Here is a 26,688-nt window from a genome sequence, read left to right as displayed (position 1 = left end):
TGTGAAAATGAAAAGCCATGATGATCCAGGAAATCTGTAGTCTGCTGAGGACTAGATCTGTGGCATTAAAGACTGGTGATCCAGAACTATACATGAAGTCCAGGCACGACTTTCTGAAGGCTATTTTAAGGGTGATAAAACAGTTCCAATTGAGATAAGCAATGGAATCGAATACATGCCAGCTCTGGCAGGATTTGCAGGCCATTAAATCTTATAAAGCAAAACCTAACTACATGAATGGCTGTGATGCTTCTCTCCCAGATGAGCTCAATGCCTTTTATGCAAGCTTGGAAAGGAAGAATAAAACTTCACCAGTGTAAACCTCTGCAGCATCTGGTGACCCTGTGATCTCCTTCTACTTTTGGGCTATTTTTGAATTTGTGCGGCCTGCAGATAATGAATATTGAGGTGAACAGTACTGAAAATGCCTTTTGATTTGATGATTTATATTTTGTTTTTTTCACTCATTTTATTCTGTTGCCATTTGTGTGGTTTTGATGTTTGATGTTTTTCTTTGAATGGGTTGTTTCCATGGTCTTCTTTGTTTCGTGATTGTGGGGAAGACAAATCTCAGGATTGTATACTTTGATAATAAATTTACTTTGAATTTAAAGTGATTGTCAATAACTTCAAATTCTTTGTAGTTCCTAAAATGTTGGAATTAGTGAAATCATTTCAGTTTCATTCCCGACCATTTCTGCCATCTCCAAGCCTGAATGCTTGAAACCCCAGTGAACAAAACAGTTCCAAAGTGTTTTACTACTTGTTTCTCACAAACTATCAGTGACAAAAATCACTGCTCTTTGAACACAAAGACACACATCCAGCGCTATTTAAAATCTGTTTGCTCCAAGCATGGTGTAACACCTAAAGGCCACACAAGTATGTGTGATTGACACTAGTTAGAACTTGTTCAGTAGCAATTTCCTTCCCCAATTAAATGGCATAGCGTCCCAACAAACAAAGGAAATCCCGGCAATTTTCTCGATGAGTATTTGCTCATTAAGAGTTATCTCAAATAAACAGCTGCCTCGATTAACTGAAGGCCCAATGAACTCGAATGCACTGTATATACTTCTTATTGTAATTTATAGCTTTTATTATTATTTATTGCAATGTACTGCTGCTGCAAAACAACAAATTTCATGACATATGAAAGCGATATTAAATCTGATTCTGAGGCTGACACGGGCTAATCAGGTATGTTTGAGCCAATGAAATTGAAACACAGTAGCTCAATCTGTTAAGAAAGACAATAAGAATAGAGGATTTTAGTTGTATATAGCATTGCACCTAGGCAGAAATGGATGACCCAACATTAGAAATGTGGAAATTACATTGCAATGAAGAGGAAAAGCTAGACAGTGTAATCTCTTATTCCTCTTATACCTTTTCTATTCTTTAATTGTTCAGGGAGTATTGGAGAAACCCAATGTGTATGCACACTGATATTTAGTTTTGCGTGACTTGCGTATTTGCTTTTAACTAAATCAATAAAGTAATTATCAGCTAATACAGATTCTCTGTTTCCATTTTATTAAATATTCTCTAGTACCAGCATCACATCTTACTCATTAAGCAGTACAGTGGCAATGTTACATGTCAATATACAGTGGAACTCGAAGGACAGGATATTGAAAAGCAATTAATGAGCTGAAGGACTGTTTATTTGAATAAGAGGTAGCAGATGAAGGAATCTGTTTCTAGTACAAGGAGTGGACAATACAATTTTCTTTTTAACTTCTCACACTGGGTGAACCTTCAGGATACAAGGACTTCCTTGATGGCGATGTGAGTGGTTATAGTGAATGCTCTGCACTAGTCTTGTGCAAAGATGAGTCAGGAGCTGCTTCACTCTACCTGAACTTGTAACTGTCTTTTCTTTTGGCAAGAAGAAGCACAACCCCTGTCTTCTGGTATACACTTCATGACAACATACTCAGTTCCAACAGGGTGCTGCATGATGCACATGGTGATCACACTGTATTGGGTCTCCAGCAACTAACTGATGGCTCTGACCTAATATCAAGAACACAGGACATTTCACATTTCCTCAGCTTCCTTCAAATCTGCTCACCTCAGTCTTGCACTAATATATAAATTAAGAGATCTGCAGTACACCTGGATGAACTTCTGCCTGTGCGCAGACATCAAACGTGCTTTGATGGAGCAGTATTTCTCATGGTCTACAGAAATTGGTATTTGTTGTAATGTTGATGGGTTAGCCTTGAGTGTGCTGTTCATGTGATTTTTACACGTGGGAATCTTGCTAGATGGGAAAATCTTAATTAATGCTCATTCTGTTCTTAGTCCACAGAAACATCTGTATTTGGAGACAGATTACAAAATGAAGACCACAACATACATCATATCAGGTATAATGGTAGTGCAGCAGTTAAGTTACAGACTAGTGTAAAGGGGGTTTCTTCTTTTTCTTTGTTACTGTGTATGTAATCAAAATGGCATCTTTGTTTTGTTAAAAGTAGGAATGCTTCTTTGTTATGATCAGTGTTGGAAGTTTGTTTGGGTTAAAATTACTGATATCGTGAATTGTATTTGTTTGTTAACCAATTGGGATTAATGTTATTCTTTCTTGTGGGTCTGTAAACTGATTGTTGGTGAGCATTTTGGGCAGTCGGCGCGAGGGGGTGAGAGAGAGAGGACGCGATGCTGGAAGCTGGGCGACGGAACGGACCCTGAGTGGGGGTCCAAGGCCCAAGGTTTTCGGTGAGGAGAGGAGATGAAGACAGATTCGGGTGGAGCGTCTGGTCGACCACCATGGTTGGTCCCAGGCGGCGGGTCGAGGAGTTCGGAGGGGATCGAATGGTGGTCAGAAGACTTCAATAATTGAGCTCCAACGGTTGTGCACGAAGTGGTTTGGACTTTGATAAGTTTGGCGCCTTTTCTTTATTTTTTTCCTTCATATACACTGTATCGTTATTAATCACTTAGTTATAGTAACCTTTACAAATTGTACTCATTTAATCGCATATGGTGTACTGTCTGTTTTTGGGCGAGACGGGGACATCACACAGCATCCACACCAGCTGTTTACCCAGTTTGGCGGGGCCGAAGGCTGCTCCCCCTAGACGAGAACGAGCTGAGCGAGCCTGAGGCGACCCAGGGGGTTACAGTAGTAACTCAGATATCTGGACTAACAGTCCACGGACATTGTGAAAACCTGGGTTCAGTCTGTAAAAGTTTCCAGGATCTACCATAAGGCATAGAGAGTTCAGCATCTCTCATATGATATGGCCAGGTATGTCTCCTTCACAAACCTATTCAAGCTAAGTAATATCCAATCAATTTTATTTCAATCATTGGCAAAGTGATGGTAATTATCAAAGACATTTGTCAAGTGGTATATACTCTCCAATAATCTACTCACTGATGCTAGTTTGGGTTTTACCTGGGCCACTCAGCTCTAGGCATCATCACAGCCTTGGCCAAACATGGACCAAAGAAGTGAATTTCAGAAGCAAGCCAAGAATGATTGGGTTTGGCATTTAAGTATTATTTGACTTAGTGTGGCATCAAGGCAACCCAATAAAACTGGTCAATGGATATCAACAGGAAAACACTACAGTGGCTGGAGCCATACCTTGAAAAAAGGAATATGGCTGATATTATTGGAGTTAAATCATCCCAGCACCAGGATGCCTAGGCATTATGTGCCTAACATCTTTAGCTGCTTCATCTATGACTTTCATTCTGTCATAAGGTTAGAAGTGGGTTTATTTGTTGATGACTGCATAATGTTCAGTTCTTTTCACAACTCCTCACAAAATGAAGCAGACAATTTCTGAATGAGTCTACAGCATCCAATGAGTGCAGGACAACATTCAGACATGGACAAGTAACCTTCTGCCACAAAAGAGTGAATAATGACCATCTTCAACAGGAGAAAATCCAACCACTTATCCCAGATATCTAACGGCATCACCAGTACTGAGTCATTAACCACCAGTATCACTGACTAGGAGCGTGACTGAACCACCACTATGCCTAAAAGACAGTGTAGGTTTGCAGCAATCTCACAACTCTGGAGAACCAGGTTCAATTCTATCTTCCAGTGCAGTTTGCAGTTTCCCCAGATGCTCTGCTGGCTGTTTGGTTAATTTTCCTCTGTAAATTACCCCAAGTGTGACTGTTAGTGGATATCTGTGCAGAGTAGGAAAATAAAGTTCAAAGTAAAATTTATTATCAGAGTACATATATGCCATCATATACAACCGAGATTTGCTGCTGACATACTCAGCAAATCTATAGAACTGTAACTGTAAACAAGATCAATGAAAGAGCAAGAGCATAAAAGATAACAAATTGTGCAAATGCAAATATAAATAAATAGCAATAAATAATGAGAGTATGAAATAACAAGATAAAGAATCCTTAAAGTGCGATCACTGGCTGTGGGAACATCTCAATAAATTAGTGTAATTATCATCTTATGTTAAGAGCCTCATGGTTGAGGAGAAGTTACTGTTCTTGAACCTGGTGGTCCGAGTCTTGAGGCACTTCTACCTTTTAGCTGATGGCAGCAGTGAGAAAAGAGCATGGCCTGAGTGTGAGGATCTTTGATGATAGATGGTGCGTTTTACGTAGATGTGCTCAGTGATGTGTTAATTGGATTACCTCAAGAGTCAAATATGTGGTGGCTTGAATGGTTTCCTTAGATGCAGCAAGGAAATGAGACTCATAACCCAACAGCACCATGGGAACACCTTCACCAGGAGTACTGTAGTAGTTTAGGGTGGCAGCTCATGAGCACCATCTCAAGGACAATTAGGGAGGGGCAATAAATACTTCCCTTGTTGGTGAACACAAATCCCTTTAACAAAAATTTTAACAATATGTGCCTCTGACAGGTAGGATGGATGAGTTGGGCTGAAGGGCCCATTCTGTGCTATGTAGCTCTTAAGACAGAAGATGCATCTTCCAGTATCAAGCTGTAAGTACATGCCATCACTTGTCACGACATTTCTGATCGCAAACCAAAGCCCACCAACTTCAGCCTCTCGACTGATCACTTGCACATTTTGATTCCTTCACAACAGATTACTACTCCTGTGAAATTAATGGTTTTCCTTTTAGATGTGCCAACAAACCTATCCAACATGCCTCCAATTCTGATCCTGTATCTTTGCAAGCTGACAAAAAGCCGCAAAAATGCAAGTACTGCATGCCAACATTTGCTAAAGGGAAGTTAAATACCTGCAGTAAAAAATAACTGTAGTAGTCATTAACCAGTTAAAAAAAAACACCTTAACTACTGCGCCAAACTCATCCATTCTCCCATTCCAAGAAACCTGTGTTACACAAGTCAATTTTAAAGCAATGAGGAAAATATCTAATTAACATCTCCTACAGATTTTCCATGCATCAGTAAGTACTCATCCAGTTACAATAATTAAACCACTGACTTAAAGAGATTAACTCTATTTGTCACATGTACACTGAAACATACAGTGAGATGTGTCCCTGTTGTCAATGACCAACACAGTCTGAGGATGTGTTAGGGACAGTCTGTAGGTGTTGCCGTGCTTCCGGCACCAACATAGCATGCCCACAATTTACTAACCCTAACCCATACGTCATTGGATTGTAGGAGGAAACACAGTATGTACAAACTCCTTACAGACGACATTGAGAATTGAACCCCGATTGCTGATCGCTGGTGCTGTAAAGCATTACACTAACTGCTAACCTACCATGCCACCCAAGTAATCACCTCTCCATCAGGACTTCAGCAAGAAGCTACTTTGTTGGCACCAAAAGACCTCCTTTAAACCTGTAAGTGTATTCACTGAAGACAAGTTACATTCATATTGTAAATCTTAACCCACTACCAACTTATAAATGATTGTTCTTGGAGATTAAAATTCCCCTTAAAGTTCACTCTAATTCATTCTCCATCATCGTTTTTATTCCCCAATCCTTAAACTACAACGGTTATGGAAGGAGATTTTGTTCTTCTGTATCAGAGAGTAATCTCACAAGTCAAATGAGACATATTTAGCATTCAAAGGTGAGGAAAAATATCCAATTGATTCTGAGTTGTCCCATACCAGCAAGATGAGAACGAATTTAACATGATGGATCAGTGAATTTAGCCTACCACCTGGAATCATTATCTACAATTTTTGACTCCAACACTTGCCTGCACTGGTTGCAGAAGATGATCTTTTCCATTTAGAAATCAAATCATCTCAATGGCAAGTAAGACTAAGTAGGCATACTACTGAGGCCTCACTTCCAGACAAGAGGCAAGGCTGTCAAACCTTTGTCTCCTGCCAAAGCTGGGAGGCTCATTTATCTGAGGCATTTGACGTATTAAAAGTGATGTGAATAATTAAAACCAATAAGATCTAAACAGAAGTAGAAGGGTTTTAAAAACCTGCTGATTTTCAAGCCAAGAATTACCATTGAAATAAATGGGTGATTCATGGTGTGGAAATCTCAGCGAGACTCCGCAGAGCCACTCAATGGGGTGGCAGCTTTTCCTGGACGTCCTGGGTTTGCAGTCTTTCACTGTCCATAGTCAGTATGTTTTGTCTCATTGTTTGACTAAGTATTCCTTCAAGCCTTACAAGGCTAGAGCCATTACAATGTGATTAAATTACTTAGCAAGAATTTTAGAATGTGTGTATTTTTGCAAACATTAAAATCACTGATATAGTGTTGGTTACTCTCACCTCTGGGTAAGTCTGTTATTTCATAAAATCCAGCGGACAACAGGTCACTGCAAAGATTCTCCAGATGATACTCATCTGCAGTTGCGAAAGCTGTACATTTCAGCAGATCCTGTCCAATGAGGTAGAGTGATAAAACAGTTAGTATATGTAGTTCAACAAAGTATTTATCTCAAATAAAGGTTACTTGGCTACAGTAAAAGAAACGAGGTTCTACAAATTCCATTTGCTCCAAAGAGTTGACTTTCCTAATGCAACCCTCGGGTTCTGTCGGCTGCGTACGTCTAGGGAAGACAATCTCTGGCCCCAACAAACATATGAGATTGTGTGGATGCTGCGTGATGTGTTAACTCTGTTATGAATCAGTACCACGAAATAACATACAATACACCATATGCAATTGAACAATTCAGCTTTATAATTCTTAAATTTGACTAAAGGGTTAGTAAAGTAAAACAAAAAGAAAAGGGCCCATTTCAATGAAACAGTCTAGTGTGCACAAGTTGGAGCTCATGGTTTCCCTTCTGCTGGTCCTCCATTGATTTCCCCGGGCTTTGTCAACTCCCAACCCCACTCTAAGTCTACTCCTTTCTGGTGTCTACAACCTCTCCTTTCTGGCATCTTCTCTCTCCATCTTCTGCCAAACAAAAGACCCAGATCCCCTCAGTGTCAGGCACACAGCACGAAAACACACTCCCCTCATTGGATGGCTCACATTCCAAAGCCCCCGTTATCTCCAACCATAACCCAAACACTGCTGCTAAAGAAAGACCATTAACAGTAAAACCTTTCCCAGGGTGTTAATGCTCTGTCCCCATCAAATTTAGTCATGTCTTCATGACATTGAGAATATTTGTCAACCCTTCATGCAAAGCTCAAAGTCCAACCCAGCTGTAAAAGGCAGTGACAGAGCTCCCCAAGGCGGTAGGTGCCACACTCTGTTCTCCCAGTGCTACGTAGGCCAGCCTTTCTGGTGGTCTCCTGATTCTTTGAGACTTCCCCCTCATCTACTTCTTCAGGTTCCAACACTACTTGAGACACTTCTGGTCTACCTGGCGAGGCCTCCCCCGGTCTATCACTCATAGAAACATAGAAAATAGGTGCAGGAGTAGGCCATTTGGCCCTTCAAGCTGATCATCCAACTCGGAACCCTGTACCTGCTTTCTCTCCATACCCCCTGATCCCTTTAGCCACAAGGGCCATATCTAACTTATGCCTAACTTATTACCATATCTAACTTATCACTCGTGCCCTCCTGCAACTTGGACCCTTCTGTCCCTTGTCTGAGCCCTGCTTCATCTCTTGCAGAGTCCCACTGAACCCCAGTCTGTTCACAGATAGCCCCCATGATTTCACCTGACTCAGCGTGAGAAGGGTTGGGAATCTCTTTCTCAGTCAGTGGGGAGTTAGCAAAAGGCAGCATACATCACACCCCCATTTCCTCATCCTCTGAATCAATATCCCATTCAGGGGCAGGGGCTGCTCTAATCCCTCCTGCTGTTGGTCCATCAGTTGCCCAAGACAACTTGGGACAGACTCTGGTCAATCCCTACCTCTTGCCCAGCAGCAGAAGCTGGTTCCGATAGAGAATATTGACAAGCCCATTCCCATCCTCAGGTTCCACCTGGAAAACTGGTACGTTTGGCATCTGACTCTCCACTACATAGGGCGTAGCCACCCAGCAGTCAGCCAACTTATGCTTCCCAGGACTCGGTGATCTGGCATGAATTGGGAGAACCTAACCTTTTGATCATACCTCCTCTTATTTCCTTGATTCTGCCTGGTAGCCGTGACCTCAGCTAATTCATAAGCCTTTTTCAGCTCCCTTCTCATATCAGACATATACTTCAGTTAAGTCTTTGGAGGTAAGTCTTCCTCACAGTCCCAAAGCAAAGGTTCATGTGTTAGAGTAATTCTTGGGTTTAGGTCATTCACACGTAGGAAATGGCTTTGACCACCAATCTTCTGTTTATTGACAATCTTTAGGTTGCAACAATGCATTTCCCAAAAGCTGTGAATACCAGAATACCAGTCCGGATGCTGCTGGTGCCTGTGGGATGGATGTAAACCAGGAGGTGTGAGATTTGCGTGTAGTTTCAAAGACAGCATTATCTATACTGTGTAAATACGGATTGTCCTTCACGTTAAGCACATAAAATACCAATGTATTTTGGCTTCAGTTTGGAACAATAGATTCCTGAAAACCAGTCCAGATGCTGCTGGCGCCAGAGGGATGGATGTAATTGGGAGGTGTGAAGTCTGTATGTAGCTTCAAAAGAAAGCATTGTCTATACTTTGTAAATATGGAATTGTCCTTTGTGTGTGTGGCAAATAAATATCAAGCCACACGTTGGGCAGCAGACCTTTCCACTGAAAGCATCTTGGTATGATGATGCCTGCTATTCCTTGTTTTGTCAAATAAAGAAGCTGCTTTGTATCTACCAGTAACTCCCGCTCCAGTGATTTCATTCACGTAACAACATTCGGTGTCAGAAATGGGATACCTTCGTGACCCATCGTGTAGCCAGCGATCTTAGCAGTCTAAGTGGGTGAGTATTTTCTAAAATAGCACCCACACTTGGATCTGTCTGGGTCGGTGGTACACAGGACCACAAGGTATCATGAACAGGGAGAGCTGAACTGGTAGATATAAAAATGGTGTGTGTGCGTGCATGTGTGTTTATGTAAGTGAGGAAACTTTGCGTGTTAACTTGGTGAGACGGAGCCACCAGTTGCGAAAGGTGGTTACCAACGGTTCGGGACGCCAGAGTGGGGGTGCGTATACTCGTTTGGGGAGCTGTACTTAAGTGTATACATTTGCAAGCGTCATGCAAAGGAATACAGCAGGCATCATGAGTTCAGGTGCTCAAAAGTGGCAGATTGTGGAGTACATATTTTGCGGTTTTAAGTATGTGCTGTTTAACTGGTACCCGTCTTTTATATTTTGCGTAGTGTGGGAATTAGTCTGGAGATATCTCAGGGAGAGGTTTTACTCAGATATATCTGCCAGGGTGGCACCTATTGAGGTCAGGCAACATCAGGCTGAGAACCCCGATGATCTGAGCCAGCCCTTGACCTTGATTATGACCACTCATTAGCCCCTCATCCCTGGGGAGAAACAGAGCATTTTGTCAGAGTTGCCCTCACTTGGTGTTGCATGTGAGAATTCGGAATTCTGGTGTAAGCTGAAGGAAATGGTTGAAACCTACCAGATGCACACGTGTTGGTAAAAGGAAAGTGCCCAAGGAGTATGCGGAACAGGATGGCCCGGGGGGTGCGGGATGGTACCTGGGCAACTACCAGGAGCTCCAGCAATAAAGATATCACCTTTTTAAAGGGGAAGTGAGGCAGTGACAGGGGGGAGGTGAGAGTAACTGGAGAACGATAATGGCAGTAATTCAAAAAGCTGAGGAGACGGCCGTGGATTATGCAGAACATAAGCATATGAGGAGCATTCAGGGTTGGATAATCCAGGGAGGGACTACCCAGTCTTCCTGAAAATGCTAAAGGAAGGCCTGTGATGTCCTAGAGGGTTTGTTTTGCTTGCCGGCAACCAGGACACGAAGCAAGGAATTGCTGGAATAGATGTGAGAGGGTAAAGGAGTTGTTATGCTACAGGTGCAGCCTATTGGGACATGGTTGGAGGCAGTGTCCAAAACAGAGGAAAGAAAAACAGGTGAAAGTCACAGTAGACACACAATCTCTCACCCCACCGGTGCTCAGACTGACCAATCTGACTGCCAATCAAATCATAGAACAAGTAAAGACTGCTCCTACGTCAGAAGAAGATGTGGCGGCAGGCCCCACTACCAGTGCTGGTAAACCACAGATGTACATAACAGCATTGTAAGGGGGACGGCAATGCAATATGTTAGTGGACACAGTGGCATCAGTATCAATAACAGACTTACCGTTGCCAACAACCGGACAGGCTATTTATATCAGGGGTGTAGGAGGGAAAACAGTGAAGGCAGAAAGAAGCGAGTCGCAAATACTGGAAATCGGTGAAGTGCAGCTTCCAGTCTACTTCTGGGTATGTCCAAATATCGAGGACATTATCCTTGGAATAGACATCCTATGGGAAGCAGGAGCTGTTATAGATTCAGGAAAGAGAGAAATAAAATGGACAAGACAGGGGCAGCTAAAGCATACAACCACCAGAATACACAACCTGGCTAGCATAGTCGCAACTGCCCCGATCACCAGAGACTGGAGCCAGGATGGTGTCTATGGGTTACTTTGTCAGCAGTTCCCGGCGCTGTGGGCTAGACACAAGCAAGATTGCGGTCGAGTAAAGATAAACCCAGTTAAAATAGAGGAGGGTCTGTATAAACCCCAGAAGCAGTACCCTATAAAAACTGACGCACTGACCACTGTTCAGGGTGGTAGCAAAGGAACAAAAACACCAGAAAGGTGAGAGCATGAAACAGAAGGGAAATGAGTGGGCAGATATTGCTGCGAAGAAGGCAGCAGAGGAACAAGAGGCAATTCAAATTGCAAGTGTGTAGGAAAGAACAAGAGAAGCCAGTTTAGTAAAATTATATGAAGAAGTGGAGGCAGAAGAGAAGGAAAAATGGAGGAGAAAAGGGGCAAAGGAGGGACCAGATGAGCGCTGGACACACGGGGAGGAAAGAATCGCGGTGGTCCCACCATGTATTAGGCAGATACTACTGAAGTTATATCATGGGGTAATGCATCAGGAAGGCAGAGCATGATCACAACCCTCCGGCAGGACTGGTGGTGGCCAGGAATGGGCGGGTATGTTGAGAAATTTTGCCACCGTTGTAGCATTTGTGTCCAGAATAACCCGGGTAAGGGCAGAAAGCTACAGCTAGCAAATCAGCCTCAGCCGAGGGGACCCTGGGAAAACATCCAGACAGACTTCACGGGGCCTCTGTCAAAAAGTAGGGGGAAAAGCTACTGTCTAGTAATATGGATCACTTCACCCGGTGGGTAGAGACTTTCCCAACAAGGGACTGCACTGCCCACACCAATGCATGGATCCCAGATCAGGAAATCCTCCCAACGTAGTTCAGGTGGATTCAGATCAGGAAGCACATTTCACAGGGAAAGTGATGAAGGAGAAGTGCCGACTGTTAGGGATTCGACAACAGTTCCATGTACCCTACCACCCCCAGAGTTCAGGGATGGTAGAAAGGATCAACCGAACAATCAAGAACACCTTGGGCAAAACTATAGCTGAGACGGGAAAGACATGGGTTGATGTATTACCAGGAATCCTGATGAGATTGTGTGCAACCCTGAACTGCATGTTGGGTCTCAGCCCCTACAAATTATTGATGGGGCGAGCAATGCGACTCCCTTATGGGGTAATTACGGGTTGCAGGGAGCCTGGGGCTTTCAGGGATAGAATGACACAATATGTGAAAGACCTTTGTAACCAACTTAAAGTGTTGAAGGACCGAGTAAAACAACAGCAGTGAATCGCTGATCAGAGAGAGCCAGCGGGAAAGGAGATAATCCTTCCACAGCCCAGCGACCAGGTCATGGTGAGGGTGCTGCCGGAAAGGCCAGGGTTTGCCCTTAGGTGGATAGGACCATAGATAGTACTCTTAACGAATAATACTTGTGTGTGTGTGCAGACTAGGTGAGGCAGCCAGTGGAAAACTGGACTCAGATTAAAGCTTACAACTCACCCTCTTGTTGCTCTCACAGACAGAACGGGGGATCAAGTGTACCCAGTAACCATGTAATTACAGAGAACCTAAGAGAGAGGAACATCAGCCGGCCATGCCAGACCTGACCACAGCTGATGAAAACATACCTGGAGGAAACGCAAAGGCAGAAGACCCCGAGAGCGTAACAAAAAACAGTGACTAGCAAGCTAAAGTGTGATGATGATGGTACTCCGTAAAGAAGGCTGGTTGCTGAAGGTAGATGATTAGTTTAATAGCATAAAATAGAAAAGATATTGGAAAATAGATGGGGAGGGATTTTTAAGCTGAAGCAGAGGCAGCAAGTCCCACAACTCTGATGGCATTTCAAACTGCACATGGCATCTGAAGGCAGTCACCCCCAGTCTGAGGAGCTGGGCCTTTCAGCAGTTGGGTCAGTGATCGACTGGACAGTTTGGAACGGGATACCACCGGGCAGAGCTCCTTGCAGACATTTAGATAGAGGCCACCCCAACCCCTTTCCATACATCAATGAGAGAGCCTTGGGTGCTCCTGTAAAGAAAGAGTTTCAGCGACCAGAGATTGAAGGGCTGAAGACAAAGGAATGTGATTAAGCTGCAATCAGCCTGCAGGGAAAGAGCCGACAGGCATTCGAAAGAAACCGCATTTCTAAAGACTTGTTCAAATTTCTGGAACAGCCTCTCTGCTTAACATTGGGTAGGTAGCGATTAGGGAATGCTAGGGTAGATATTGAGGTACACGAAATTGGGGGGAATTTCAAGACAGGGCATTTTTGCTGCCTTATTTGAGTAGATCCTCCTAGGTTGGCCTTTCCTGGTACAAATTTATTTTTGTCCAGGCGGGCCAAGAGGAGGGACTGTTAAGAGTAATTCTTGGGTTTAGGTCATACACACGTAGCAAATGGCTTTGGCCACCAGTCTTCTGTTCCGAGCATGTCAAGCAAGGTCCAATTTAACTTCTCTGGCTGGGGATCACCCTGTGGGTGATAAGGAGTAGTCCTCTACTTGTCGACTTCAAGCATGCCCAGTAACTCGTGTATGAGCTTACTCTCGAAATCCCGTCCCTGAATACGTATCTGCCTGGGGAAACCATAATAAATTAAATACTTCTCCCGTAACACTTTGGCCTCTGTGGAGGCCCTCTGATCTTTGGTGGGGAAAGCTTGTGCATATCTGGACAACGGAGTGGCCCTCGTAGGCAGCATCTTCCGCCGTATGCATTGAATGCACAACTTGTAGTACTCTTCGACCTCCAGCTTCACTCAAGGCCAGTAAAACTGATCTCTGAGCAATCCATAGGTCTTTTCAACCCTCAGATGTCCAGCATTATCATGAAGTGACTTCAACACAATCCTCCAATACTTCTCAGGCAGAATCAGCTGGGAACACCGAGGTCAGTCTGGAGGTGACGTGACCCAGTATAGGATCTGGTCCTCAACTCCAATCTGGGCCATTCTCTCAGTAATGGATGCACTGCAACATGTTTTGTCTTCTCTGCTTGACCCATATCTCCCTTTTCGACTGCTGACCAAATGGAACCAATGCCTGGGTCATCTCGCTGAGCAGCTGCCACTTCCCCAGGACTCAATTGTGGTGACTGGTTTGTCTTCAGAGCAGTCAGGTGACCGTAAACTTGTGGAATGACATCATCAGAAGCTCCCAATTGCTCTACTGCTCGATCCTGCCCTTGCCTTCCGTCTAACTTCACTGTGATGGCAAACTAGCACACAGCTTTCACTCTTGGCAGGAATGCTCTCCTAATTTTTGTCCCTGTCCGGCCCTTCATGTGCACGTTAGGACAAAGCATCAACATCAATGTTCCTACTTCCCCGCTGGTACTTCAGGCTGAAATCATAGGTAGATAATGCTGCCAACCACCGATGGCCTGTGGCATCCAATTTCGCCGAGGTTAGGATATAAGTTAGGGGATTGTTGCCTGTCCACACCTCAAACTTGGCACCATAGAGGTAGTCACTGAACTTATCCACAACAGCCCATTTCAACAGCAGAAACTCCAACTTGTGCATGGGATAGTTTTTTTCTGAGGGCAACAGACTCCAGATGACAAACACAACAGGTCTCAACCTGGTGCCTTGATCCTGATACAGGACACCCCACAAGCCCTCTCTGCTGGTATCCATATGCAGTACATACGGTAACTGGGGGTCTGCAGAAGCCAGCATAGGCGCCTGTGTCAGCAGCTCCTTCGGCAATTGAAAGGCCTCTTCACATTTCGCATCCATCTTGGTCCAAAAGGCTCTGAAGGGCTAAGATACTCTTTACCCTCCTCTCCTTTTGTCCTCCTCCCTTCCCCAAGGGAGGAGAACCACACAGAAGCTGATTTAAAGGGTGACTCACTTTCGCATAGCCCTTCATGAACCTTCAATAGTGCCCACAGAACCCGAGGAATGCGTGCAGAGCGCTCATAGTCTGGAGCCTTGACTATGTAGTCACCGCCTCTATCTTTGACGGATCCGTAGCTACTCCAAATAGTGAGACTATGTGCCTAACATAGCTGACAGATACCTTGTAGAACTGGCACTTGTCCAGGGAAAGTTTTAACCCTTCAGCTTTCAGATGGCCCAGCACCTCCAGTAGCCTCACTTCATGTTCCTCCAAGGTGGACCCAAACACTATGAGGTCATCCAGATACACTAATACCTCAAGCAAGTTCATATCCCTCACCATTTTCTCCGTGACACGCTTGAAGGTCACAGGTGCTCTCGATATGCCCTGGGGCACCCTTTCGAACTGGAAGAATCCTAGAGGACATATAAGTACGATCTTCTCTTTGTCAGCCTCACTCCTGGAGATCTGGTAATACTCACTCCTCAAGTCTAGCACACTGAAACACTTTGCATCACTCAGACAGCCCAGCATATCTTCGATCCTTGGGATACTTGTCGGGGATGGTACACCTGTTCAGAGTGCTATAGTCCACACACATCTGTGCCTTCCCATTCTTCTGCCTGGCCACTACTATTGGGGATGCATAGGGGCTTCTGAACTCAGTGATTATCCCATATTCTTTCAACTTACACAAAAGCTGCCGAATCTCTTCCACATCTGCAGGGGACAGTTGCCATGACCTCTCTCTGAACGGGGTGTCCTTGGACACCCAGATAGTGTAATGAGTGCTCTTGGAACAACCCACATCAAACTCATCAGTGCAAAAGACACCTTCTAGTTTCAACATCTTCTCTATCCAACCCACAAGTACCAGAGAGTCCCCAAAGTTAAATGATTCAGTGGTCAACTTTCAACCTTTTTCAGATAGATTCTCTCCAGCTTGTTTCCCAGGGACACTAGACATTACTGTCACCAGGAAGGGATGCGCCAGAGGGATCCCCAGCTTGAAGGTGACCTTCCTCTTCATAGTGTTCAAGAGAATCACTGCCATCCTGTTCACCTGTACAACTGAGGGCTTCTGCAGTTTGGGCCTCACCAGTACCCCAGCAGGCACGCCCGACTTCTCTTTGTGGTCTTACGGAGCATCCACCAAGAGGGCATCGCCCTCGGGCATTTGGGGGATTTTGGGGTTTCCCATTATTCTCGCTATTTCCCCGAGCCGTAACACTATTGGCTTGGACTGGGTGGCCCGCACAGTCCCTTGTCTAAACTCATTATCCAGCCCAATGCAACCACACACTTCCTCAAAAGCAGCTTGAAACACCGGGTGAATAGACAATGTTCTCAGGAAGCTTTCTCCAGTTTTCTCCTCACAATAGGAGTGCTGATCCCTACGGGAATTGAAACGTTGCCCTTCTCAACTGGGTTTGGACAAACTAGCGCTAATGTATCAAGCACCTCAGCCACTCCCACATTGGCCTCCGAGAACTCCAGCTTCACTGACAAATAACCGTCATACGGATAATCACTCGCACTATGACCCTGTAGTCTAGGGTAGGTCTGTAGTCTAGTGTAGTTTTCGTGTTGGTTTATGTAGTTCAGTGTAGTTTTTGTATTGTTCAAGTAGCACCATAGTCCTGAAAAACATTGTCTCATTTTTACTGTGACCTGTACCAGCAGTTATGGTCGAAATGACAATAAAAGCAACTTGACTTGACTTGATTTGGATCTCTAGTGCACTGAGTGGTGTCAATGGTAAATGTGTCAAATGCTGGTTGTAAAATGAACAGTACAGCAAAGTGACCTGCGACCTTGTGTCAAGAATGGCTCTAGCATAAATACCTTCTATCTGTAGTGATACACTGGAGCTTCGCCCCACTAAGCCTTCAGGAATATCTCTCTGCTTAGATACCAGGGGCTCACTCTCCGAGGGATTTCCCGTTGTTCACACTCCCACCTGAAGTGTCCCTCTTCCCCACAGTTGCAACAGACAATACTGCCTGCTCCCCTTCTCACAGGACACCAGCCTCTAGCAGCCCTCTGCATAGTCTGTCCCCTTAGAGGATCTACCTCCCTATCAGCTCCATTATACGGGAAGGGGCACACCTGCTGATAACAACCGGGACATCTCAGTTCTCAACTCTGCCATAAACTCCTCAACCACTCCCCAGGGCAGGCTATCCATGGTCACTTCACCTCAGGGTACCACGACCGAGGACCGTACCCTGCTGATGAAAGCCTCCCACGCCTTCGACGCATTCTCCTCCTCTTGTACTTCTCTGATCAGCTCAACAAACGAGGGAGGGGGGCACGTCTTACGAGACAGTCGGAGACCCCATGCAATCAGGTTCTGGGACTGGGTGCCTTTCGCTATTTGGTCCATCCTTAACTGATCCACCTCAGCCGTCTGAATGGCCCCCCCGCACCGCAAGCAACTTAGCTGCCTCTCAGCTGAAAGATGTACGCAGAAAGTTTCTCCTCCTTCTCCTGACACATGCTCTGAAATCCCGTCAGGAGCTCCATTGGGCTTCTCATTGTACCAAACACCTTCTCTAGTGCTTGCATGTAGGCCACAGAAGTGGCAAGGGGGTTCAACAGCCCGCCCACTCAAACTTTCAACCAATTGCTGTTGTTTTACATTATCAGAGCATGGCCACTCAACTAACAACGGAGGTCTGCTCTGCCCAAATCTCATACCCCTCTTCCCCTTTAAGGGTGGGCTTCGTTCCTGAGAATAGGCAGAGCCTATGATAGCTGAGACTTTGAACCTGGGCACTTTTCTATTTGTTCGCCAGAGAAGTAAGGGTGGGCACTAACTCAGAATTCTCACTCTTCATTGGGAGATGGGGACTCATTATACATTCCAAATCAGACCATTCCTTCCCCTTGCTAAGCAGAAACGAGAAAACCCTGTCTTTAATGTCTCCGCCTCCAGCTACGGGAAGCTCGATTTGTGATTCAGCCCACTCCCTTACACTCTCCTTCTCCCAGAAAGTATGGACAGTCCATGGCCCCTCCCTCTCCTGGGGCCTTAATAGTATCAGGCAGGTCCACTGCCATTATGTCAGTGCCAGTCTGAACTAAAGCAAGGTCTGTGCCCCCATTTTATCAAATCTCCGCTCTACAATCTTAACTTGGCCTACAGCTTTAACAGTACTTTAGTCAAAATAACAATTCCTCAGGAGTACAAATCTACCCCACACAACACGCACGCATTCGTTACTGGTAACCCTGTGGATGCACACCACTGCTCAACCCTGGCAGCATTCATATCCACGTATTGTAATCGCTTTGCTGGACAATAGTTTAGCACAGAGTTAAATACACAACCCACTGGTTCAATCACACAGCATCCAACAAAATCAATCCCGGATGAACCCCCACAATTGCAATCCTCAGGTTCTGTCGGCTGCGTAAGTCTAGGGAAGATAATCTCTGGCCCCACCAAACGTATGAGACTGAGGTGCAGAACCTCCTGTTTGTGTGGATGCTGCGTGATGTGTTACCCTGTTACAAATCGGTACTACAAAATAACAGACAGTACACCATAAGCAATTAAATGATTTAGCAATATAATTCTTAATTTGACTAAAGGGTTAGTAAAGTAAAACAAAAAGGGCCCATTTTAATGAAACAGTTGAATGTGCACAAGGTGGAGCTCATGGTTTTCCTTCCACTGGTCCTCCATTGATTTCAGAATCAGAATCAGGTTTATTATCACCGGCATGTGACATGAAATTTGTTAACGTAGCAGCAGCAGTTTAATGCAATATATAATCTAGCAGAGAGAAAAAATATAAAATAAAAAATAGTAAGTAAATCAATTATGTATATTGAATAGATTTTAAAAAACGTGCAAAAACAGAAATACTGTATATAAAAAGAGAGGTTGTGTCCAAAGATTCAATGTTCATTTAGGAATTGGATAGCAGAGGGGAACAAGCAGTTCCTGAATCGCTGAGTGTGTGCCTTCAGGCTTCTGTACCTCCTACCTGATGGTAACAGTGAGAAAAGGGCATGCCCTGGGCGCTGGAAGGTCCTTAATGATGGATGCTGCCTTTCTGAGACCCTGCTCCCTAAAGATGTCCTGAGTACTTTGTAGGCTGGTACCCAAGATGGAGCTGACTAGATTTACAACCTTCTGCAGCTTCTTTCAGTCCTATGCAGTAGCCCCTCCATACCAGACAATGATGCAGCCTGTCAGAATGCTCTCCATGGTACAACTATAAGTTTCTGAGTGTATTTCTTGACATGCCAAATCTCATCAAACTCCTAAAGAAGTATAGCCACTGTCTTGCCTTCTTTATAACGACATCGATATGTTGGAACCAAGTTAGATCCTCAGGGATCTTAACACTCAGGAACTTGAAGCTGCTTATTCTTTCCACTTCTGATCCCTCTGTGAGGACTGGTATGTGTTCTTTCACTTTACCCTTCCTGAAGTCCACAATCAGCTCTTTCACCTTACTGACGTTGAGTGCCAGGTTGTTGCTGCAGCACCACTTCACTAGTTGGCATATCTCATTCCTGTACACCCTCTTGTTGCCACCTGTGATCCTACCAGCAAATGTTCTACCAACAACGTCAGCAAATTTATAGATGGTATTTGAGCTATGCCTAGCCACACAGTCATGGGTATATACAGAGTAGAACAATCGGCTAAACGCACAGCCAGAGTTGATTGTCAGCGAGGAGGATAGGTTATCACCAATCCGCACAGATTGTGTTCTTCCAGTTAGGAAGTTGAAGATCCAGATGCAGAGGGAGGTACAGAGGCCCAGGTTCTGCAACTTCTCAATCAAGACTGTGGGAATGATGGTATTAAATGCTGAGGAATAGTCGATGAACAGCATCCTGACATGGGTGTTTGTGCTGTCCAGGTGGTCTAAAGCGCTGTGGAGAGCCATGGAGATTGTGTCTGCTGTTGACCTATTGTGGCAACTGGCAAATTGCAATGGGTCCAGGTGCTTGCTGAGGCAGGAGTTCAGTCTAGTCATGACCAACCTCTCAAAGCATTTCATCACTGTCGATGTGAGTGCTACCGGGAGACAGTCATTAAAGCAGTCCACAAAATTCTTCTTACGCACTGGCATAATTGTTGCCTTTTTGAAGCAAGTGGGAACTTTCGCCCTTAGCAGTGAGAGGCTGAAAATGTTCTTGAGTACTCCTGCTAGCTGGTTGGTACAGGTTTTCAGAGCCTTACCAGGTATTTCATTGGGACCTTCTGCCTTGAGAGGGTTCTTTCTTTAAAGACGACCTAAAATTGGCCTCTGAGACGGAGGGTAGCCCAAGATCTTAAGGCACAACTAACGGAGATGGGAGTAGACTCTCATATGGTGGATTGGATAGTGGACTACTTGACAGATAGACCTCAATATGTGCGGTTGGGAGACTGTAGGCCTGACACGGTGGTCAGCAGCACAGGAGCGCCGCAGGGAACCGTACTCTCTCCGGTCCTGTTCACCCTGTACACATCAGACTTCCAATATAACTCGGAGTCCTGCCATGTACAGAAGTTCGCTGATGACACGGCCATAGTGGGGTGTGTCAGGAATGGACAGGAGGAGGAGTATAGGAAACTGATACAGGACTTTGTGATATGGTGCAACTCAAACTACCTGCGTCTCAATATCACCAAGACCAAGGAGATGGTGGTGGACTTTAGGAGATCTAGGCCTCATATGGAGCCAGTGATCATTAATGGAGAATGTGTGGAGCAGGTTAAGACCTACAAGTATCTGGGAGTACAGTTAGACGAGAAGCTAGACTGGACTGCCAACACAGATGCCTTGTGCAGGAAGGCACAGAGTCGACTGTACTTCCTTAGAAGGTTGGCGTCATTCAATGTCTGTAGTGAGATGCTGAAGATGTTCTATAGGTCAGTTGTGGAGAGCACCCTCTTCTTTGTGGTGGCGTGTTGGGGAGGAAGCATTAAGAAGAGGGACGCCTCACGTCTTAATAAGCTGGTAAGGAAGGCGGGCTCTGTCGTGGGCAAAGTACTGGAGAGTTTAACATCGGTAGCTGAGCGAAGGGCGCTGAGTAGGCTACGGTCAATTATGGAAAACTCTGAACATCCTCAACATAGCACCATCCAGAGACAGAGAAGCAGTTTCAGCGACAGGTTACTGTCGATGCAATGCTCCTCAGACAGGATGAAGAGGTCAATACTCCCCAATGCCATTAGGCTTTACAATTCAACCGCCAGGACTTAAGAACTTTTTAAAAGCTATTATTAATGCTTTTTGAGATAGTGATTTAGATGCATATCATATTTTTTACTGAGTTAAGTATTGTATGTAATTAGTTTTGCTACAACAAGTGTATGGGACATTGGAAAAAAGTTGAATTTCCCCATGGGGATGAATAAAGTATCTATCTATCTGTCTATCTATCTATCTATCTATCTATCAGGTGCAGCAGGGATCATCACATTTGTAGTTGTGTTCTCTCTTTGAAATCATGCATAGAAGGCCTTGAGTTCATCTGATAGTGAAGCATCGCTGCCATTCAAGCTATTGGGTTTTGCTCTGTAGGAAGTAATGTCTTGCAGTCCCTGCCAGAGCTGCCGTGCATCTGATTTCGCCTCCAGCCTCATTTGAAATTGTCTCTTCGCCCTTGAAATAGCCCTCTGCAAATCATACCTGGTTTTCTGGTACAGGCCTGAGTCGCCAGACTTGAATGCTGCAGATCTAACCTTCAGCAGACGATGTACCTCCCGGTTCATCCATGGCTTTTGGTTTGGGAATGTACAGTATGTCGTTGTGGGCACACACTCAGCAACACAGGTTTTAATGAAGTCCGTAACAAATGCAGCATACTCATCCAGGTTCAAAGATGAATCCCTGAATAACGTCCAGTCCACCAATTCAAAGCAGTCCTGTAGGTGCTCCTGTGCTTCTCTAGTCCATACCTTCTTTGTCCTCACTACTGGTGCTGCAGTCTTCAGTCACTGCCTATACTTAGGAAGTAGAAGTACAGCTAGGTGATCCAACTTCCTGAAGTGAGGGCGTGGAATAGCATGATAGGCATTCTTGATGCTGGTGTAGCAACGATCCAGTGCTTTGTTTCCTCTGGTATTGGAAGTGGCCTGTTGTTGATAGAGGCTTAGTGATTTTTTCAGACTGGCCTGGTTAAGATCTCCCAAAACGATGGTGAAAGCATTAAGGTGCGCTGTTTTGTGCATGTTGATCCAATTGCTCAGATCATCTAAAGCCTGCTGGACATTGGCCTGAGGTGGAATGTAAACTGCTACCAAAATGACCCTGGAGAACTCCCGTGGTGGGTAAAAAGGACGGCACTTTACTGCTAGATATTCCAGATCTGGTGAGCAGAAGTGGGACAACACTGATATATTTGTGCACCAAGAAGAGTTGATCATGAGGCATACTCCTCCACCTTTTCTTTTGAGAGACTCTATAGATTTATCCTGACGGTGTATAGTAAACTTGTCGATCTGGATCACTGCATCGGTACAGAAGGATTCTGTGAAACAAAGGACACACGCAGTCCTAATGTCCCTCTGCTTCAACAGCCTGGCTCTGAGATCATCAATTTTATTCACCAGAGACTGCACGTTTGCCAGCAAGATAGTCGGTATAGGGAGTTTAATACCTCATTTCCTTCAACGCATTTGCAACCCCATTCTACACCCGCGCTTCTGTCCACAATTAGTGTTATTTCCATCTGTTTTAAGCAGTGATAGTTCGTTTAAATGCATTAAGACATCTTTGTTGACTGTACTGACCTTGAAAGCAGTTGTGCTTTTTAGCTGTACCAGGCTGAAATGGGAATATTTACCGTAGATTTCGCACTACAGAGCGCACCTGATTAAAAGCCGCTGGCTCTAATTTTAGAAAGAAAATCAATTTTGTACTTGTACAAGCCGCACCGGATTTTAGGCCGCAGGTGTCCCACGTTGTAATATGAGATATTTACACAGAAAGATATTACACGTGAGGATTTTTTAACTTTTAATTAAATCCATATGGTAACATAAACAAATACATATTGCAAATGCTTTTTTTCGAACCGTGCCTGTAATGCGGCTACTTTTAAATATACATACGTATCGGTAACACACAAATTACGTTGCGTATACTTTTTTACTGAACAGTGTACGAACAACATTCCAATATCTCCTAACGACTGGTAAAAAATATATATACTGCAGCCTACCAGGAAAAGTTATTGATCGCCTTTAACTTAAAAGCAGCGTTCGCTCGGGTCTAATGCGCTCCCCCCCACCTTCCCGTTTATCGCAAACCGGTATTTCCCACAAGACGCGGCGAAACCGGATGTGACGTCATAGTATCCCGGGATGTAGTACAGAAAACAAATATACCGGGTACTTAAAACACTTCTAACTTTAACTAGAAAATACTAACAAATGAATTACTAAGCGAAAATATTATAAACTAAATAACTGCCATAAAGGCAGCACAATGCTTTTCTTCGAGTGTTTTCCATGTTGATGAGGGTGAGTACAAATGACTGATTTACAATAATTTAATTGTGAAAGTGCGCTTGATTTATCGTATAATTTCATTGGACCTCTGTGAACTACTCATCAATTTTATTGGTCTACTGTTACGAGGCAAAATGTTTTTGGCGGCATGAAAAAAAATCATGCATTAGCCGCACTGTAGTAAAGGCCGCAGTGTTCAAAGCTGTTCAAAATGTGGGAAAATAGTAGCGGCTTATAATCCGACATCTACGGTAATTGCATCCATTGAGAGTACTGCTGCTACTCGAGTCACACTGAGGTGCCCCGGAGGTTCCCTGCGCTTTGTCGACTCCCAGCCCCACTCCAAGTCCACTCATTCGTGGTGTCTATGACCTCTCCTTTCTGGCATCTTTTCTCTCCGTCTTCCGCCGAACAAGAGACCCAGATCCCCTCGGTGTCAGGAAAAAACACTCCCCTCATTGGACGGCTCACATTCCAAAGCACCCGTTATCTCCAACCATAACCCAAACACTGCTGCTACAGAAAGACCATTACATAGCAGTGAAACCTTTCAGAGGGTGTTACACTAACATCAACAGAAGGAAATGAAGGTGTGATGTTACAGTCCTGCAAGTGCTAGGAAGGGGCCATTTGGGGAATTTAAGGAGGAGGTCAGTGACTGAGGGTGGGGATGGAAGTCAAAGCTTAGGCCACTGTTGGAAGTAATTTGTGTGTGGGAGGTATCCCAACTATGGTGTTGTGGAGTAGGTGCAGAAAAGATAGATAATAAGGTTTGGAATATTGTTTATATAACACAATAGAAACAGGAAACTTTAAAAATCAATTGGACTGATACATGGATAGGAAAGGTTTAGAAGGTTATGGGTCAAATGCAGGCAATTGGGACTAGTTTGCTTAGGCATCTTGTTGGCATTGTCCATTTGAGCTGAAGGCTCTATGCTGTATGACTCTATGACACTCAACAAGTCAGGCATCATTTATGGAAAGAGAAACTGATAACATTTCAGTCTGAGGATACTTCAGATCCAGTCTTACACTGTGCAATAAAGATTTAGCTATCCCAAGAGTGCCCACTTCTGGGTAATGTGGTTTAATTATGCTGTTTAATTATGCTCACAGTGCTCCAAAAGGGAGTTCTACAGTGTGACTCATGCTGGTAACTTCCTGTCTGAATTTCTAGAATGGCACAAAAGGATCCAGAAATAGCCCTTAAACGAAGAGTGTTTGTGAGCTAATTTTTTGTCAGTGTTTCTTTATCTATCTCATCAGATGACTTTCAACAGTAACTTTCTTATTTTCTAAGGAGCCTAATCTCAAATAGAAGTACAATGCTGAAATAGGATTACAAAAATAGCAATATACAGCATGGCTGACAATATCTAGAAAAGAGCTTGAGAAGCCCCAATAAAGTATGTTAATCTGTGTGTCTGTTTTCAGATGTTGATCATCTCTACCTTCAAGAAATTACCCATAAAAGAAATTGGGGTAGGAGCAATCATCTAGAGTCTGTAAACCTTAACTTGTGAAGAGAAGCTAAAATAAAACAAGATTTACTATCATCCGATTCAATTGCGGTTTTTGAGGGAAATGTAATCCAAGTATTTGAGATGCTAAGAGCACAGATGATGAAGTTATTTATGTGTTTCGAACTGTGAACGTAGACTGTAAAGATATGCAATTATTATCTGTGAAGACAGGCTTTGAGATGACAAGAATTTATCTCCCTTCCACTGTACAGTAAATATGTGGCACAGATTCTCAGCATAAACAAACGTCAGAGAAAAGATATTGGAAAATACCTGGCAGTATAAGAGTCAACAGGAATAAGTTCAGTGAGAAGACAAAATATTCTTTCAGATATAGTTCCTAGACCCAAGTCATTGGAAGAGGTATGCTGCCAGAGGAGAGCTTTGGACAGAGTACATTCCAGCATATTTACTGCACTACTGTAATACAGCAATCATTTTCCTTTACAAGTACTATGACACCTCAGTAAGAGCAGCAAGAGAACCTAAGCAGTCAATCTTCCTGCACTTCAGATACACAACAATGATGTTTCTCATTATCTGCCCTTCATTTTTCTTTGCTACCACTTATCACTTGATTGCCTTTATCCCCCGACTCCCCCCCCCCCCCCGCACTTGACTCCTTCTGCTCATCATCCTTCACCCCTTCTTGGTCCTCCCAATGCCTACAGGCTCCTGTCTCACCCTCTCCTCTTTATTCGGGCTACCTCCCTCTCCACTCTCAGTCCTGAGGCTGTGTCTCGACACGAAAGGCTGACAGTCGCAAATACCGCTCGACCTGCTGTTCCTGCAGCAGATTGTTTTTTTTGCTCCCGATTCCAGCATTCGCAGTCTCTTTGTCTCCAAAGCAAGTCATGTGCTTTGAATGATCAGCATAGACCAAAAAGTGTTGAGCAAGATTCAGCAAAAGACAAAAAAGGAACTAGAATCTACTGATGAAACAATACAAAACCACTTGAAATTATTATATTGTAAAACTGATGACAATGACCACATTTATACAAGCATACTTAAACAAGGAAATCCAATGTTGTTGTTTTTCTTCTTTGTAGGGTATTGTGTTGTAATTAATGCTCATAATAATCACTTCATTTAAAATGACTTTCAACAATTTTGCACACATTGATATTGTACAAAGCAAAAAAAAAGCCTTTTTTGATAAAAATTGCAGTATACACATCCTCTGCAGCTTAAGAATGCCCCACTTAAGAACAACCCGCACATATAAACAAAAGTTTGTTAGACCTGTGAGGATGATTATATTGGCTGCTACCGGGCTGCAGGGAACTTCTGCCTTGTGGGAACTTGGTTCGTGGTCACACATCTGAGTTAGAAACTGTACGGGTTATTGATTGGGAAAGACTTGTACGGTAGTTGAATCTTTAGGACATTATTCTTGCTGATCAATCTCTTTGCTCCTGAAAAACTAACTCTACAAAGGAAGTGCTATTTCCTCTATTCAGTATAAAACTGATAGATTTTGCTTTAAAGTTTATGCACATACTTCATATTCTATCTTAACCTATGCAGAAGTCCCAATTTAGTTTTTTCCACCGAAACCAGTTAAACGAAATAGGTGCTTTTTACTTCCTGCTTTACAGTGAGGTCTTGATGCTCTAATAAATTGCTCTGCCACTTCAAAGTTCAAAGTAAAATTTATTATCAGAGTACAACGCTGAGATTCTTTTCCTGTGGGTGTACTTAGCAGTATTACTTGGTGTCACCTAGCAACATCACTTAGTGATATTCTGGTGCTGGATGTCACAGGATTGCCAAAGGTGATGCCTGACTGGGGAAAAATGCCAGAGAGGTAGCTCAGGACATGGAACTCATTTAATTAGTAAAGGAAGATCTCATCAAGACTTTGGTGAGCCCCAATATTTTGCAACTGACTGAAAGTATGGGACTCAAAGTATTTTTTTAAAGCTTTATACTAAATATAATTATGGCACTAAACATTGACTCCTTTGCTTGCATTATTGGAAACAACTCTATTTCTAT

At 43.9% G+C, this 26,688-nt stretch overlaps 1 protein-coding gene across 1 annotated transcript in view; it reads right to left on the bottom strand.

Annotated features, from left to right (window-relative positions):
- Positions 1-26,688, bottom strand: part of rmnd1 (required for meiotic nuclear division 1 homolog) — a 122,950-nt gene that overhangs the window by 53,907 nt on the left and 42,355 nt on the right. Inside the window, exon 3 of the mRNA XM_073051433.1 lies at positions 6,696-6,804. Coding sequence (XP_072907534.1) covers positions 6,696-6,804 — 109 coding nt within the window. The remainder of the gene's footprint in view (positions 1-6,695; positions 6,805-26,688) is intronic.

The sequence above is a fragment of the Hemitrygon akajei genome, chromosome 7, assembly GCF_048418815.1.
Source record: "Hemitrygon akajei chromosome 7, sHemAka1.3, whole genome shotgun sequence".
NCBI classification, from domain to species: Eukaryota; Metazoa; Chordata; class Chondrichthyes; order Myliobatiformes; family Dasyatidae; genus Hemitrygon; species Hemitrygon akajei.
This window is presented reverse-complemented; position numbering and strand designations above follow the sequence as displayed.